At 25.0% G+C, this 20,357-nt stretch overlaps 1 protein-coding gene across 1 annotated transcript in view; it reads left to right on the forward strand.

Moving 5' to 3' along the window:
- The window catches only part of LOC111635445 (neural-cadherin-like), a gene marked incomplete at its 5' end in the record, with an annotated part of 137,343 nt that overhangs the window by 49,087 nt on the left and 67,899 nt on the right, over positions 1-20,357 (forward strand). The window contains 6 exons of the mRNA XM_023380405.1: positions 14,239-14,498; positions 14,684-14,817; positions 15,317-15,565; positions 15,829-16,038; positions 17,079-17,369; positions 18,011-18,279. Of these exons, the coding sequence (XP_023236173.1) occupies positions 14,239-14,498; positions 14,684-14,817; positions 15,317-15,565; positions 15,829-16,038; positions 17,079-17,369; positions 18,011-18,279 (1,413 nt within the window). The remainder of the gene's footprint in view (positions 1-14,238; positions 14,499-14,683; positions 14,818-15,316; positions 15,566-15,828; positions 16,039-17,078; positions 17,370-18,010; positions 18,280-20,357) is intronic.

Consider the following 20,357-nt stretch of genomic DNA (forward strand, 5'->3'; position numbering starts at 1 on the left):
TACTAATAGTTCACGAAAATAATAATTTTCGTGAACTATTATTACTTAAGTATGTAAAAATTTATTACATTTCCTGTTGTACGAGGGTTTTACCCAATTCTCGAACCGTGTCAGAGTAAATCCGTGCTATAAAAGTACCGTGTTATACGGGGGATGGTACCAATTCTCGAACCGTGTTAGAGTGAATCCGTGCTATAGAAGCGTTGTGTTATACGGGGGTTACCTGTATTTTAAAATTTCTTAAATAATATTTTTAAAATTGTTCTTTAATAATTTATTTAAATAACTTCATTTCACATTTTTAGATGTTTTGATTTGATTGTTGGTATTAAAATATTTTCTTACAAATATTAAATTACATTATCTTCACTAAATTAGATAAGTTTTTACCTTAGTAAATTAAAATTAATCTATGTATATTTTGATGTTATTATAACATCTAACAAATTTATTATTTACAATTATATGATACAATGAAAATAATGATTGAATTTAAGTTTAATATTAAAATTTAAATACAAATTTTCAAAATTAAATTTTAATATTAAATACAAAACTCACATGTTAGAAAAGTCTTATTATTGTGTAAATAGAGAGAATACATTTAAATTAAAGAAAGGATAATAATACAATACTATTTATTCAAAAACAAAGAAAAATGTGATAAAACTGAAGCATTCAGATAATCAGTAAGCAGCTAAAATTAATGGTTCTGATATTTATAGAATAAGATTTTTCTTGTAATGAAAGAGACATTCTTTAATTTAAGACATTAGTTAGATTATAAATTAATTTTTGTTTCATGACTGAAAAATTGCAGAACAAAATTACATTGTGACAGTTTTGTAAAATTTAAAGTGTATTTTAATGATATAAAGACTATTTCCTGATACATTTTCAATCATGCATCATTTGTTTTTAGCATTGCACATTAAAACTTGTTAAGCAGCTTAAAATTTTATTTTTAAATTGTTATGAAATTTAGTTTAATATGTTTAAAACATAAATTTAATATTATTTTATATATTTTAAGTATATTTTAAATTTCTATTTGATATATGTATTGATGTATTTGAATTTTAATTTAATAAAAGTTTATTTTAGAAAACTTTTCTCTAAACTATTATTTAACTGAATAAAATATCTTACATTTTTTTACTAAACTATATACTGTACTTACTCACATATAAGATGACCTCACATATAGGTCGAGGTGTGACTTTAAAGATCAAAATAAAGAAAATTAGATTTATTAATACAATTCTAATTTTATTTCTTTTAATCACAAGTAAAATATCAAATGCACATAAATGCACACATTGTCTCACAAAAATTACTGGCATTTTAAACTTTAAAGAAAAATTTTGTAAAATTGACAACAGTTTATTCATGTAAAGTTGAACAATCGGGAACCTTTTTTACCAATTCTTAACAGTCGAATCCACTCTCTGTCAATTACACTTATGAGTTTCTCTGAATTCTGATTTCTGAATAATCATCTATTTTCATGTGGGAATGAATTAAAACTTATATGGGATTCCTGTGTGATTTTGGGATTTCAATCTGAAATTCAATTCAAAAGCTTTGCTTTTCCTATTGCTATTCATCTTTACTTCTGACAATATACAATAACAATTCAAATGACCCAGATAAAATACTTTTGTTTTTAAATACAAGAGGGTAAAAAATCTGGTATCTAGTAAAAAAGTGTGAATACACGGTTCACAAAAATTATTTGCAAAAACGCAAAGAATTTTTCACTCACACATATAAGACTATCTAGGAATTTGAAGCTGTGATAAATGAATAAAAACCTTGTCTTATATGCAAGTAAATATGGTAATAAGTATTGATTCATCAATGATGAGTAGTATAACTATATGTCAAATAAAAAGTCTTTAAATAATTTTCAAATGAAAAATATGGATGAATATAAAATAAATGAGAGAAATATTGTGTGTTCTGCCTTTATGTATATTAAAAAGATTATGAAAACTCTAATTTGGAAACTTAAAAGAATTTATCATACACATAAGTGATTTTCATAAGTGTTTTACTTGTGACTTCTTCACCTTGTGTCAATTCACTTGTTATTGATATTACTGTTTTCTTATCTTGATAACACAATACAAATTAAGATATTGACTATTAAACAGTTTATTTGATATTAGTGTGACATTGCCAGAATTTATAAGAGAGAAATTTAAAACATGGAAACTTACTAATTTTACAAAAATACTGTTCAAAAAGAAAAATATCAGAGTCCTTAGATGTAACAACTTGACTTTAATAGCAAAATAAAAATATTTTTTTACAATATAACATGGAAATGTAAAAATGTTTTCCTGACATCAGAAATTAGATTGTCAGTGTTAATCAATCTTTGTTTACATATTTCATGTTGTAAGAACCAAGTTGCTTTTATGATAGTTCTTTATGATTATATATGAAACTGATATTTTTCATTGTATTGCATTTTTGTGTAGCACAATTTATGTTTTTTTTTTTGTACTTCAAGTGTTTATCTGTATACACTTGAAACTTACATTGCAAGTTAATATTTAAAAGCCACTAAGTATTGAATGGATATAAAGAAACAGATAATTTTATGTGATTGTCACAGTTCCTATACTGATGTAGGCAGAAATTGAGTTATTAGAGTGGAAAATCCAATACTTAAATTGTTTGTTACAGTGTAATACTTTTGACTCAACATGTGCATGCCACATGCCATCCATCATAGTAATGATATAGTACATAATAGATGCACTATATCATTGTTTCAGTAATTAATTGAATATAATAATTGTTTCTTTTTTCAATTATATCCTGTTTTGTATGAATTATATTTAGTTGATTATTATTTTTTAAATTATTACTATTTTTTGCTTTTATGCTAGAAATGCATACAGGTGATACTACATCTGAAGACAGAAAGTCAGTTGTAGATATAAATTAATTGATATATAGAAATTAAATCAATATTTTGGAGTGGTATGTACAATATTACCTAACTTAGAAGTATGTTAATATAAATGCCATGTTTTAGAACAATTGGTCAAACAGTCTAGGAGTGTGTAGAGAACAAACATCCTCATTTATATATGTAGATTATATACATCATGCAATAGTGGCATGTCCAAGATTTTGAGAATATGGGTGCTACTCAAGACAGATTCAGGAGGATTAAAGCAAGTTTCCCTTGCTGTTTTTTTGGGGCCTGTTACTTAATTACCTTAGAATTACTTTATTACCCTCTTATCTAATTGCATCTTGCAATATGTAATATATTTATTTTTTTTTAAATTAACAAAACTGACTGCTTTGTCATCAAGAAAGTGCTGCAGAACCATAAGCACTGCTCTTGGTATGCCTGTCATGTATTATATTATACTGTGTATTATACTAATCATTACAGTTATGAGATTGAAATCATTAATATTTTATTGCTGTAAATGTTTATTTGTTATAACAAGTTCTTACATTGAATATTTCATATATCAGATTATTNCCTAATTGAAATTTAAATTATTTTAATTTCAGAAAAACTTTTTAAAGTTAGTTCAACTGGATTCTAGTTAATGAAAAGAGAAAATCAACTTTTTAAATGCAGTAAAATTTTTTTACAGTTTTGAAAAGAACATTTATTTTATTAAATAATTTTGGTGGATTGAAAAGGTTGTTTTTCTCTTTCAAAATAAGTCACTGAATGACAGATTGTTTTTTCCTATAAAGTTTTTTGTTGAGTAGATATTAATAGTTATGTAAATGATTTCATATTTGATTTATTGTTAATTTGATGAATGGTAGAAGTAATTGTTTCTGGTTGGTTAGAGACTCTTATTAGAAAACAGTTAAATACACCTGTGTGGAATAGTTGCTTTGTTTATTAAATAGTTTAAGTCAATATTTACATTTCACTATCTAATGGAATTTGATTGCATTCTAAGACATAGCTGATGGAGTCTATTAAGTTCACTTACTTTAACATAAAAACATTCTCTGAAAAATTAGCAAATTATTATAATTTTACTTTAAATTTGTAGTTTTTAAAATTGCTATTTCAAGCTCAAAAATTTAGCAGTTTATATTATAGCCAAAAAATCCTGCAATTGATATTTTGCTATTTAAGATATCCTATAAAAATTTAATTTTGCATGCTTTTAAATAAATTACAGTTGATTTTAAAAATTTTATAATAGGGAAATTAAACTTACCAAGGCAAAAACTCACAATTTTACAAATAAACTATAAACATAAAAAGACTAATTGAATGAATGCACAAAGAGCTAGTATCAGTCTTTAAGCTGGAAAGCCACAACATTTATAGACATTACAAAAGGTTGGTATTCTGACATATGTACAGATGCACATAACTTTTGTGAGGGGTATACTGATGGCACAAATTTTGCAACAATAAGCATGTTAGTGAATACCTCCTTTTCCCTTCAGTTGGCTGACAGTAAAAAAGATGAAAGATAAATGAAATTTTAAAAAAGAGCTTATTCAAAATTCTAAAAAATATTTAATATTTCCGTGACACACCTGAGACACTCTTGCAATACAAGTGTATCACAGTACACAGGTTGGGAAACACTGCTTTATTGAAATGCTAAACACAAAAATATATATAAATGGCTCTTAACAAAATTTTATGAAGTAAACATTTTATATGAAAAGTGCTATGATATGCATTTAAGTAAAATTTAAGTTTGAAACTTCAAGTTTAACTAAAATAAAATAAATTAAGCTCGTTTATTTTACTTTAATTAAATTCCATTATTAAAAATTGACTAACTAAAGCAAATATATGGAAATAATAAATCATATACATGAACATATTCAAAAATATGTAGACATGACAATAAGTGAAAATTTAACAGATTTAAATTACAAACTGATGATACAACTAGAAAAGTATAAATGCATTAGTTGTATTGTAAAACATTGTATTTATATGAAAATTTGTTTTGTTATGAAAGTGATTGCATAAAGGTATATTATTCAAAATTTTGGGCATAATTAAATGGAAAGCTTTACATTATAGTACTTGCCTGTACTTCAAAGAAAAAGTGTATTCTATAAGGTAATCTATTTAAGTTATTATTCATCTTTTGCCAAAAGTCATAATGTGACATGATTTAATAAGAGAGATGATTTCAAAGTGAAATCAATAATTTTAGGGATGTAGTAATAATCAAATTCTGTTGTAATTTTTAGGCTGCAATTTGAAAAAATTGTAGACCTATAAATTCCCACTGCCTGGCTGTCCTTCATTAACCTCAAAACAGTGTTAGAGAAATAAAAGTTGAGATTAGAGGTGGAAATCTTAGAAGCTGGAGGCCCTAATTAACTATATACAAAGTTCCAGTTTGCACCAGAAGTCACATTGTTTTAATTCAAAAATCATCCCCTAAACAGAATTAAATGGATAACTGGCATGACTCCATTACTAACAGGAAAAGTATGATGTACAGGGGCAAGACATTACTAAAATCAAGCCCTAGTTTAAATTAAATAAATTAAAAATATGATTAAAAATTGCAGCCCAGTATTGTGATGATGTCACAATAAATAATTGCTCATATTATATTGCAAATTGTTTTGAAATATTCATGGGGTCCATCACTATACTACGATTGGATTAATAATCATAGTGTAACATCAGGATATCTGACATCTGTCAGTTTTTTCATTGGGAGAACTGGTAAACTGAAACACATATATTGGGATTTTGAGATAACCATATATTTTTTGAGAAATTACAAACTATTACAGAAAGGAGACAGGAGCCAACACTTTGAATTTCTCTTCTAAGACAAATTTATACCAAAGAATTATAAGAAGTTTTTTTGTGTGTCCTATTCAGTATGTAACATATACTGTACAAGTGCATTAATTACATGGCTTCCTCAAAGACAGAGTGAATGAGAGCTCTGAAGGTGGATGAAAGATTGATAAATATCTAAGTTCTTTAGAGTAGTCCCAAAAAAACATTCCAATTGTACATTTGGTGGGGGACCAAATTTTATTCTAACTTCAAAACATTTTCAACCTTTAAGATCATCTTCAGTATTTCCATGTAGAATAGATTTCTAAAAAGAATGTTGGCTTTTAACATTAATTCATATTTTCAAACATCCCATTTTTAGTAAAGGAATTATTACAATTTAAAAGGGAGGTCAAACTATGTTATGATTTGAGTTATCTGCTAATTTTAACTCATACAAACTCATAAAATAATTTTTTTATTTAAAGTCACTAACAAGGAGAGGGTCAGAAATTTGGGTCTCTGAATTGATTGAAACATGATGAACATGTAGCCATTAAGACAAACAGCTCCTTATCCAAATAATAGGACCCACTTCTTATGCATTTCCAAAAAATGGGCCTCTGAAAATTGAGTGTTTAGTTTATATGGCTTTGAAAGTTTCACATTTCCTCAGAGTAGCAATAGCTGAGTGAACAAAGTGTAGGCACTGGAGCAATAGGATGTAGGTTCAAAACTTTGCAATTTTAGTTTTTTATTTTTACAAGCTTTGCATAATTGCAAAGCTTATATGCTCTTGGTGATGCAGTATATATATTTTTAATTCCAACTTTTTGCATTCACTTTAATTTATTTTATAAGCTTTAAATATGAGGAATAATAACAGTAATAATAATGTTAATGATATGGTAAAATAATAAAACAATTATGTTACACACAAAAATAAACAACTAAAGTTGCAAAAGTTTCAAACATATGTGTAAACATTACAGCAGAAATGATGCACCATATACATATACTTATTCATACTGGAAAGATCAGTTTTGTACCTGGATGAATGTTTAAGTGAACACCCTGTATATTTTCTTAACAAAAGTACACCAATTGGAATAATTTTGTAATTTTTTAAAAATCCATATTATACATTTTACTTTGAATGTAAATCAATTAACAAAAACATAAATGAATAGAAATACTGTATTTAGTGATTATTTTAAATTAAACAGCATGTAATAAACTAAACTAAATCTGTGAATTACAGTACATTAAACATTCTGGAATAACAATGAATAGAACTATTTATTTATTTTTTTAAATAAAGAAAAATAATGTACTATACTGTACCTTAGCACAAAATTAATTTACTAAATTTATCTATTTAATTACTTTAATGTTGAAATAACTGATATCATGTTTATTTTTTTTTTTACTTTTTTTAATATAAAATAGAATTTAATAGCAATAATAACAAGAAGTTTTCCATGATAGTTAATTTTTAGGAATAATTTCTTTTTTCTTATAATTTTGCATATTTTTAATTCATCACGTTTTAAAAATATAATCTCAGGAAAAAATCTAATTTCAAATATTACTTCAGAATATCAAATTACAGTCTAGGATAATTTTATAGAAATATGATAAAGTGTTAAATGTTGTTAGAAATATTGATGTATAAGCAGTTTTAATTTAAATGATTAATAAGTTATTAATATTTAAGTTGATAAATATTTTAAAAGCATGGTCTAGAATGCTTAACAGTTTTATATCTTTCTATTTGTAAGCTTATTTCATCAATAATTTCATTCTAATGTAATTGATTGATATAATAATTCATGCTGTAATAAATTATATTTACATGTTGAAAGAATAATTTAAATTACTAGATTGAATATTATGATTAATGTAATATAACTACAAATTTATGTTTTTAAACATAAAATTTCATCAAAGTTTCTACTGAAGTAATATCCTGTTTTCATTTTTAAAAATGTTTGCAAATGAATATTAAAATGTTCTGTTTTTATTTTTAAAAAAATCTGTATGTTTACCTTTTGCATTATATCAAATATTAAAATATTAATAGAATTAATGAATAAATGATTGCATTTAATTTGCTATGAAAATGCAACTTTTGTTACAAAAAGATTCAAAAAGTCACTGCCTGTGTTGTGTGAAGTCACAGTCTCTCTCATAAGCTAATAAATGCCCAAGTTGCATGTACTGATGTTCATGGTTACTGGATATTTTAATAGTAAAATACTTTTTTTTGCATCTAAGCAGCTTTTACATGTATAATATTCACATGATATTTTAATTGTAAAGAACTTCAACTATGCTGATCTTCTTTGTGCAATAGAAAATATTGTTAGCTTACATTTTATATATTTTTTGCCATAGCTAAGCAGCCTTGCATGTATTAAACATAAATTAATGGTAAATTTTAATTGTAAATGACTTTAAACTCCTCTGTTTCCCTGAACAAAAATGTTCATTTTAATATTACTTTTTTAAACATAATGCAGTTTAAAAAATGTAGGATTAGTTGTGAAAGGCTTGTGATGGCTTAAATACATTAAATATTTTTCATAATATAGTTTAGCCTTGTTTATATGTTTCCTAGTTGTACATTTCTGCAATTTTATGTAAAATTTCTGCACTATACTTTCTTTATTATAAAACACTCCTATTACAGTAGAGAATCGATTATCCGACTCAATTGGGGACTGGGGTTGGTCGGATAACTGAAAAAACAGATAACCGAAAAATATGAAAAAATACATATTAGTATAGTATATTAGTATATCTCATGTAATTAGTATATTAGTATATCGCTATTAATCTACTTTGTGTTGAATTTTCATTGATGTTAAGCCTAAGAAAAATTTTTTTTAAATAATAATTGTCGCTATTGTATCGTTAAAATTAGAAAATTAAGCCTCATTTAAATACTGGCTTCCTTTCATGGTCGAGCCAGTGTTGCCAGCCAAAACATGTAAAAGTACTGTTAAAGTAGCAAAGACATAGCCAAATATTGTAGCGCCACATCACTAGCAGACATTTGAATTTGCTGACTAGAACGGTTGGTTAACCGATGTGATGGTTAATCGGGGGTCAGATAATCAATGCTCTACTGTGCATGATTTCACACTTATACATTACATTTTACAGTACACTTAAACACTTTTTTCTCACTTATGCATTATTTACTTTGACATGGAAAAATTTTAAGCAATTATTAAAAAAAGTGAAAAGAAAATTATGTATTCAATTAGTCCATACTGACAATGAATCACCAGCAACTGCAAAAAAACAAAAATAATATGTAATGAGTTTTACCCTTTAGCAAATTGCTCTGTCAATGTAACATGTTGAAAATTTTGCTTTCCACATTTTTTAGTGTGAATAAATTTTGCTAAACAAATTGAAAAAACAAAACATGATTTGTTTTCATTTTCACTATTCACTGTCAGGTGTGAGCTAAACTTTTGAAAGACTATTCTTTTAGTGACTAGAATTTCAAAGGAAGGAGACAACTGACGTCATCTGTACCAGTATGTGAAAAATTTGTCGAAAAACAAACAAACAAACAAACAAACAAAACTTATCAATTTTTTAAAATTATATGGTTTAATTTTAGACTGAGTTTACTTTACCTTTTATACGTTATTCAAATGTATTATATATGTAATAAATTGAAACTTTTTGTTAAGAATTACACATATGAATTCAGTTGCACAGTGTTAATTTGTGCAGTGCCATATTTTTGTGACTACTATGTTCACTCTGAAAGCAATTCAAAAGTAACTTCATTCTTGTATATTTTTTCTTATACAATATTGTTCTCAGTTTTCTTGAAAAACATATACAGTTTGACTGTATTCTGTATTGAAATGGAGATATGTTTTATATACAGAAATAACCAATAGGTAGAAAGCATATGTCAACTAGTTGAATTGGATAAATGCTACTATGTTAGTTTTCCATACATCTGTTTATAAAATTTTTTGTTGAAGAGATTAATGTATACATAAAATTATGTAATAGAGATTTTTGAGGGAGAATTTATATATGTATTGTATTAATTTATGTTCTCTCATTCATTAAATTTATGTTATATAATTTGAAATAAAACTATAAAAAGTTTTTTACATGAAAATTTTGATAAACACAAATTAAGAAATATTGTTTATAAATTTTATATAATTTTTTAAACAATAAAAAAGATTAGTGTAGTCTTGTTTATAAAACTATTGAGTGGAATCAGAATACAGGTAACCCCCGTATAACACGGTAGTTACGTTCCAAAAAATTACCATGTTATGCGAATCCGTGTTATACGAAACAAAGAACTAATACGAAAAGGAGGGTTAGGTTCCAAAAATTAAAAAAACATGCTAGTATATTTTGATAATTAAGATAAATATCTTCATTAAAATTTTTTTAAGTGATACATATTAATACTGTATAAATTAAACAATGTTTTCTTTGTCATCACTAAAAACACTATTAATTAACCAAGAGCGTTTTATTTTTGGCAAGTTATCCTTATCCTCTGAGCATTTTTCTGCATTATCTTCAGATCCATGCTTTACCTTTTGCAAAATGTATGTAATTTTAGATTGCTTGCTTCTATTTAAAAGGTCTTTATAAATTTCCTTATATGGTGCTAAGTACTTATGAAGAATAAAGCAAGTATGGAATAAGGGAAAACATTCGGCAACATCAGAAGCAGAAGCGTCGCGATCTGGCAACATTGAAACAAGTTTCGAGAAGGACCACGTGTATCGACAGAAGGCGAGAAGAGAAAATTTACATACTTAAGTACTAATAGTTCACGAAAATAATAATTTTCGTGAACTATTATTACTTAAGTATGTAAAAATTTATTACATTTCCTGTTGTACGAGGGTTTTACCCAATTCTCGAACCGTGTCAGAGTAAATCCGTGCTATAAAAGTACCGTGTTATACGGGGGATGGTACCAATTCTCGAACCGTGTTAGAGTGAATCCGTGCTATAGAAGCGTTGTGTTATACGGGGGTTACCTGTATTTTAAAATTTCTTAAATAATATTTTTAAAATTGTTCTTTAATAATTTATTTAAATAACTTCATTTCACATTTTTAGATGTTTTGATTTGATTGTTGGTATTAAAATATTTTCTTACAAATATTAAATTACATTATCTTCACTAAATTAGATAAGTTTTTACCTTAGTAAATTAAAATTAATCTATGTATATTTTGATGTTATTATAACATCTAACAAATTTATTATTTACAATTATATGATACAATGAAAATAATGATTGAATTTAAGTTTAATATTAAAATTTAAATACAAATTTTCAAAATTAAATTTTAATATTAAATACAAAACTCACATGTTAGAAAAGTCTTATTATTGTGTAAATAGAGAGAATACATTTAAATTAAAGAAAGGATAATAATACAATACTATTTATTCAAAAACAAAGAAAAATGTGATAAAACTGAAGCATTCAGATAATCAGTAAGCAGCTAAAATTAATGGTTCTGATATTTATAGAATAAGATTTTTCTTGTAATGAAAGAGACATTCTTTAATTTAAGACATTAGTTAGATTATAAATTAATTTTTGTTTCATGACTGAAAAATTGCAGAACAAAATTACATTGTGACAGTTTTGTAAAATTTAAAGTGTATTTTAATGATATAAAGACTATTTCCTGATACATTTTCAATCATGCATCATTTGTTTTTAGCATTGCACATTAAAACTTGTTAAGCAGCTTAAAATTTTATTTTTAAATTGTTATGAAATTTAGTTTAATATGTTTAAAACATAAATTTAATATTATTTTATATATTTTAAGTATATTTTTAATTTCTATTTGATATATGTATTGATGTATTTGAATTTTAATTTAATAAAAGTTTATTTTAGAAAACTTTTCTCTAAACTATTATTTAACTGAATAAAATATCTTACATTTTTTTACTAAACTATATACTGTACTTACTCACATATAAGATGACCTCACATATAGGTCGAGGTGTGACTTTAAAGATCAAAATAAAGAAAATTAGATTTATTAATACAATTCTAATTTTATTTCTTTTAATCACAAGTAAAATATCAAATGCACATAAATGCACACATTGTCTCACAAAAATTACTGGCATTTTAAACTTTAAAGAAAAATTTTGTAAAATTGACAACAGTTTATTCATGTAAAGTTGAACAATCGGGAACCTTTTTTACCAATTCTTAACAGTCGAATCCACTCTCTGTCAATTACACTTATGAGTTTCTCTGAATTCTGATTTCTGAATAATCATCTATTTTCATGTGGGAATGAATTAAAACTTATATGGGATTCCTGTGTGATTTTGGGATTTCAATCTGAAATTCAATTCAAAAGCTTTGCTTTTCCTATTGCTATTCATCTTTACTTCTGACAATATACAATAACAATTCAAATGACCCAGATAAAATACTTTTGTTTTTAAATACAAGAGGGTAAAAAATCTGGTATCTAGTAAAAAAGTGTGAATACACGGTTCACAAAAATTATTTGCAAAAACGCAAAGAATTTTTCACTCACACATATAAGACTATCTAGGAATTTGAAGCTGTGATAAATGAATAAAAACCTTGTCTTATATGCAAGTAAATATGGTAATAAGTATTGATTCATCAATGATGAGTAGTATAACTATATGTCAAATAAAAAGTCTTTAAATAATTTTCAAATGAAAAATATGGATGAATATAAAATAAATGAGAGAAATATTGTGTGTTCTGCCTTTATGTATATTAAAAAGATTATGAAAACTCTAATTTGGAAACTTAAAATAATTTATCATACACATAAGTGATTTTCATAAGTGTTTTACTTGTGACTTCTTCACCTTGTGTCAATTCACTTGTTATTGATATTACTGTTTTCTTATCTTGATAACACAATACAAATTAAGATATTGACTATTAAACAGTTTATTTGATATTAGTGTGACATTGCCAGAATTTATAAGAGAGAAATTTAAAACATGGAAACTTACTAATTTTACAAAAATACTGTTCAAAAAGAAAAATATCAGAGTCCTTAGATGTAACAACTTGACTTTAATAGCAAAATAAAAATATTTTTTTACAATATAACATGGAAATGTAAAAATGTTTTCCTGACATCAGAAATTAGATTGTCAGTGTTAATCAATCTTTGTTTACATATTTCATGTTGTAAGAACCAAGTTGCTTTTATGATAGTTCTTTATGATTATATATGAAACTGATATTTTTCATTGTATTGCATTTTTGTGTAGCACAATTTATGTTTTTTTTTTTGTACTTCAAGTGTTTATCTGTATACACTTGAAACTTACATTGCAAGTTAATATTTAAAAGCCACTAAGTATTGAATGGATATAAAGAAACAGATAATTTTATGTGATTGTCACAGTTCCTATACTGATGTAGGCAGAAATTGAGTTATTAGAGTGGAAAATCCAATACTTAAATTGTTTGTTACAGTGTAATACTTTTGACTCAACATGTGCATGCCACATGCCATCCATCATAGTAATGATATAGTACATAATAGATGCACTATATCATTGTTTCAGTAATTAATTGAATATAATAATTGTTTCTTTTTTCAATTATATCCTGTTTTGTATGAATTATATTTAGTTGATTATTATTTTTTAAATTATTACTATTTTTTGCTTTTATGCTAGAAATGCATACAGGTGATACTACATCTGAAGACAGAAAGTCAGTTGTAGATATAAATTAATTGATATATAGAAATTAAATCAATATTTTGGAGTGGTATGTACAATATTACCTAACTTAGAAGTATGTTAATATAAATGCCATGTTTTAGAACAATTGGTCAAACAGTCTAGGAGTGTGTAGAGAACAAACATCCTCATTTATATATGTAGATTATATACATCATGCAATAGTGGCATGTCCAAGATTTTGAGAATATGGGTGCTACTCAAGACAGATTCAGGAGGATTAAAGCAAGTTTCCCTTGCTGTTTTTTTGGGGCCTGTTACTTAATTACCTTAGAATTACTTTATTACCCTCTTATCTAATTGCATCTTGCAATATGTAATATATTTATTTTTTTTTAAATTAACAAAACTGACTGCTTTGTCATCAAGAAAGTGCTGCAGAACCATAAGCACTGCTCTTGGTATGCCTGTCATGTATTATATTATACTGTGTATTATACTAATCATTACAGTTATGAGATTGAAATCATTAATATTTTATTGCTGTAAATGTTTATTTGTTATAACAAGTTCTTACATTGAATATTTCATATATCAGATTATTTACTTATTTATTTATTTAATTATTTATGAATCTTATAATTTAATACTTATTTTACAGCATGTAAATTTACTGATATGTTATACATTTTCTGTTTAATATATAACCATAATGTCTAATAATAAATTTTTTATGGCAGCCTTTAGATTTTGAAGATTTACAACAACGTTTTGGTTTTAATATTACAATTCAAGTAAGTGATCATGGTGGTGAATCAACTGAACCTTATCATATGGATTATGCAAAAGTACGTGTTAGGTTACGGGATATTAATGATAATAAACCAGAATTTGAGAAGCATAACATTGAATTTACTGTTCAAGAAGATGCAAAAGTGGGCACTAGTCTTGCTACATTTAGGGCAACTGATGCTGATCAAGGAGGAAAATCAAAAGTCAGGTACAGAATATTGAAAAATTTTTATTTATTAAAATATAAAAAAAGTATGTACTGTACAATTAAGAGTATTTTATACATACATACAAACAAAGAAGCATACATATATAAATATATAGTATTTATGATAATATGTACATTTTTTAATTTAATTTGTATAAATAAACTTTTTTAAAAATAATTTATAGTTACACAATTGACCGTTCTTCTGATAAGAAAAGACAATTTAAAATTGATCAAAATGGAGTTGTAAAAATACAAAGAAAACTTGATAGGGAAGAAACTCCTAGGCATCAAGTAAAAATTTTGGCAATAGATGATGGTAATTATAATGTTTACATAACATCTATAGTATCTAATAACTAATCAATTAAACAAATAATTAATGCTACTGAAATATATTTTTTTAAAAATAAATGTTCATTAATAATTTTTATTATTTATAAATTCATTTTTTATTAACTTTTTATAATTTTTTTCTATAATTTGTATTGTAAATAATATAAATTATATACTTTTTTAGATCTCTTAAATTAAATAATAATATTTTTAATTCAAACTTAATATTCAGTTAGAAGGTACAACATTTTTTGAGCTATTTGAACTTTAACAATTCTTTTTCATAGACATTTAATATATTTATACATGTAGTTAACTATAGAAAAAACAAAGTTTGTTAAAAAAAAAATTATTTTTATTTTTCAAGTATATTATAATATTTTCTATCTTAAAGAAAAATTGAAGAGTATTTGTATTTAAAAACTGATAAAAATTATTTTTTCAATAGTATATTTATTACACAATTCTCTTTTTGAATTTAGGTACACCACCAAGAACAGCCACAGCAACATTAACAGTAGTTGTGAGTGATATAAATGACAATGCACCAAGATTTCTGAGAGATTATCGTCCTGTTATTATGGAACATTCTCCACCTCAGAAAGTTGAGGAAATTTTAGCTACTGATGATGATGATCGATCAAAGGGCAATGGTCCACCATTCACATTTCGTTTAGATTCTAATGCTCCAGACATTATTCGACAGTTTTTTGATGTCCAGCATGATCCAAGTATGTGTTTTAATATAACTGTTTTATATATTTTACTTTTTATTTAAATGCTTCAATATAAAAACTTGTTGTTATAACAGATTTTTTAAAATAATAAATATTATTGATACATAATATTGACTGAAATATTTGAGTGAATAGAATATATCTTATTTTTATCATAGTTTTTAAAAATTATAAAAATTACTAATTATATTAAAATTATTTTGATATTATTAACTAATAGTTATAATATAGTATTAACAAAATAAGTCTTTTCTCAGCTGGTGCTAATGGAGATGGAATGGCAATAGTGAGTTCAAAAGAGAGATTTGATCGAGAACAGCAGAAAGAATATCTTGTGCCAATTGTCATCAAAGACAGTGGAACGCCTTCCATGACAGGCACTAGCACATTAACTGTCATTATTGGTGACACAAATGATAATAGAATGCACCCTGGAAGTAAAACAATCTTTGTTTATAATTTTAAAGGTATTTATTCAGTTATTTCAGTTTTATTTAATTTATTTTAATTAAATAAGAAATTAATTCTATTATTTACTTTAGTTATAATTTATTGATATATACTATAAAATTTGGAAAAAATCAGAAATTATTAATAAAAAGTTTAGGCATGAAAATTATAGAAATGCCATTTACATTATTGATATACAGTATACTCTGAAAAGAAAACAATGATCATATTTTTTGACAATTGAATGAAAAATAGTTTTTTTTGTTTTTTATATTTATAAAGAAAAGCATATTTTATGAGAGAACTGGTGATCTATTTATGACCTATTTTATTGTATATTACATGTTATTCTATAAATTTGATAACGAAAATTATAATAGGAATCATATGGTAAAAATGTTTAGTACCGATAATATAAAAATGAGAAAAATGATTAATTAATTAATATATTTTACAGATTAAAAAATATAACTATAACATGCCAAGATGAGAGTCATACATTACAAATTAAAATGCGTAGAAGTATCACAAAATGTCTTCTTTTTAATCTTAACATCCTTTTCGTCACTTCAGGAATTAACTGTTCTTATGGTGGATGTAATTAATATATATTTTCAATTAAATATTGAAAACTTTACTTAATTTGAAATGTCATACTTTATAGGAAAAACAACTGAGAATAATTATAATTACATTTTACAATAAGTTTTGTATAATCTATAAAATGAAAACTTATATGTAATAATTGCACAGATCTGTTAACATTTGGGATGTTGATTTCAGCTAAAACAACAAAAATGTAATTAAATAATAGACTGTTTAAATTATTATTTAAATTTAAATGAACTTTAAAAACTTGAACATGATTTTATAAAGAATTTAAATCAGAATGATTACATATATTTTAAACAAATATGCATATATATTTTTATTCACTTTTCTACATTTTGCACTTTTCATTATAAGTGTTATAATTTTACAAATAACACTTATAATGAATACATATAAAAATATTGTTTTTATTAAAAGTTTAGTGCTGTTTCTTAAAAAATTCTAGGTGAATCTCCTCCTACTCCAATTGGAAGAGTTCATGTTGAAGACTTAGATGATTGGGACTTGCCTGATAAAATATTTTATTGGGAGAACCATGTTGTCCATCCAAATTTTGATTTAGATAAGGATACTGGTATGATTACGATGAAAAATGTTACTAGTGGAGGAACATATTTTTTGAAGTTTACAGTTCATGATAGAGTTTATACACATGATGTTCTGGCTAATGTATCAGTTATTGTGAAAGAAATACCTGAAGAAGCTATTTATAATTCTGGTTCTATTAGAATTTCAGGTATTTAAGTTTTACTAATTTTATTATTTTAAATATTTTGAAATAATTTAAATAATAATCCTTGTAAATTATGTTTGTTTAATTCTAACATTAGCAAAATTTTAGCTATATTTTTATTTCTTTAAATTATTAGAGTAGCAATTTCAATACATATAATTCTGCTTTTACTAAGGAAGATTTTATCGAATTGCTATTCTTAATATACAGTAAATAAGATCGTTTTGGACAGAATGGAAAGAATATTTTCCATTCTGTTATTTTGTTCCTGAAACAATTTTTCTTCTATTATATCAATATTATACTATACCTCTTAGATGTTTTACTACACCTACAAAAATAAAAAATAGTTATATGTTTTAAGCAGTTATGTAATAAGTTAAATGTGTTAATAATTTTGGTTCATTTATAATTTATGTTTCATTAAAATGAAAAAAAATTGTTTTATTTTTTATTTCACTTTATTTTATTGTATATTTGGAAGGAATGTTTTCAAATAAATGTAGCTTAGTAATAAACAAATTTCAAGTATATTATAATATTTTCTATCTTAAAGAAAAATTGAAGAGTATTTGTATTTAAAAACTGATAAAAATTATTTTTTCAATAGTATATTTATTACACAATTCTCTTTTTGAATTTAGGTACACCACCAAGAACAGCCACAGCAACATTAACAGTAGTTGTGAGTGATATAAATGACAATGCACCAAGATTTCTGAGAGATTATCGTCCTGTTATTATGGAACATTCTCCACCTCAGAAAGTTGAGGAAATTTTAGCTACTGATGATGATGATCGATCAAAGGGCAATGGTCCACCATTCACATTTCGTTTAGATTCTAATGCTCCAGACATTATTCGACAGTTTTTTGATGTCCAGCATGATCCAAGTATGTGTTTTAATATAACTGTTTTATATATTTTACTTTTTATTTAAATGCTTCAATATAAAAACTTGTTGTTATAACAGATTTTTTAAAATAATAAATATTATTGATACATAATATTGACTGAAATATTTGAGTNTTTTTTTTTTACTTTTTTTAATATAAAATAGAATTTAATAGCAATAATAACAAGAAGTTTTCCATGATAGTTAATTTTTAGGAATAATTTCTTTTTTCTTATAATTTTGCATATTTTTAATTCATCACGTTTTAAAAATATAATCTCAGGAAAAAATCTAATTTCAAATATTACTTCAGAATATCAAATTACAGTCTAGGATAATTTTATAGAAATATGATAAAGTGTTAAATGTTGTTAGAAATATTGATGTATAAGCAGTTTTAATTTAAATGATTAATAAGTTATTAATATTTAAGTTGATAAATATTTTAAAAGCATGGTCTAGAATGCTTAACAGTTTTATATCTTTCTATTTGTAAGCTTATTTCATCAATAATTTCATTCTAATGTAATTGATTGATATAATAATTCATGCTGTAATAAATTATATTTACATGTTGAAAGAATAATTTAAATTACTAGATTGAATATTATGATTAATGTAATATAACTACAAATTTATGTTTTTAAACATAAAATTTCATCAAAGTTTCTACTGAAGTAATATCCTGTTTTCATTTTTAAAAATGTTTGCAAATGAATATTAAAATGTTCTGTTTTTATTTTTAAAAAAATCTGTATGTTTACCTTTTGCATTATATCAAATATTAAAATATTAATAGAATTAATGAATAAATGATTGCATTTAATTTGCTATGAAAATGCAACTTTTGTTACAAAAAGATTCAAAAAGTCACTGCCTGTGTTGTGTGAAGTCACAGTCTCTCTCATAAGCTAATAAATGCCCAAGTTGCATGTACTGATGTTCATGGTTACTGGATATTTTAATAGTAAAATACTTTTTTTTACATCTAAGCAGCTTTTACATGTATAATATTCACATCATATTTTAATTGTAAAGAACTTCAACTATGCTGATCTTCTTTGTGCAATAGAAAATATTGTTAGCTTACATTTTATATATTTTTTGCCATAGCTAAGCAGCCTTGCATGTATTAAACATAAATTAATGGTAAATTTTAATTGTAAATGACTTTAAACTCCTCTGTTTCCCTGAACAAAAATGTTCATTTTAATATTACTTTTTTAAACATAATGCAGTTTAAAAAATGTAGGATTAGTTGTGAAAGGCTTGTGATGGCTTAAATACATTAAATATTTTTCATAATATAGTTTAGCCTTGTTTATATGTTTCCTAGTTGTACATTTCTGCAATTTTATGTAAAATTTCTGCACTATACTTTCTTTATTATAAAACACTCCTATTACAGTAGAGAATCGATTATCCGACTCAATTGGGGACTGGGGTTGGTCGGATAACTGAAAAAACAGATAACCGAAAAATATGAAAAAATACATATTAGTATAGTATATTAGTATATCTCATGTAATTAGTATATTAGTATATCGCTATTAATCTACTTTGTGTTGAATTTTCATTGATGTTAAGCCTAAGAAAAATTTTTTTTAAATAATAATTGTCGCTATTGTATCGTTAAAATTAGAAAATTAAGCCTCATTTAAATACTGGCTTCCTTTCATGGTCGAGCCAGTGTTGCCAGCCAAAACATGTAAAAGTACTGTTAAAGTAGCAAAGACATAGCCAAATATTGTAGCGCCACATCACTAGCAGACATTTGAATTTGCTGATTAGAACGGTTGGTTAACCGATGTGATGGTTAATCGGGGGTCAGATAATCAATGCTCTACTGTGCATGATTTCACACTTATACATTACATTTTACAGTACACTTAAACACTTTTTTCTCACTTATGCATTATTTACTTTGACATGGAAAAATTTTAAGCAATTATTAAAAAAAGTGAAAAGAAAATTATGTATTCAATTAGTCCATACTGACAATGAATCACCAGCAACTGCAAAAAAACAAAAATAATATGTAATGAGTTTTACCCTTTAGCAAATTGCTCTGTCAATGTAACATGTTGAAAATTTTG

Source organism: Centruroides sculpturatus, unplaced genomic scaffold (genome assembly GCF_000671375.1).
Source record: "Centruroides sculpturatus isolate CEXI.00-Female unplaced genomic scaffold, Cexi_2.0 scaffold819, whole genome shotgun sequence".
Classification (NCBI taxonomy): domain Eukaryota; kingdom Metazoa; phylum Arthropoda; class Arachnida; order Scorpiones; family Buthidae; genus Centruroides; species Centruroides sculpturatus.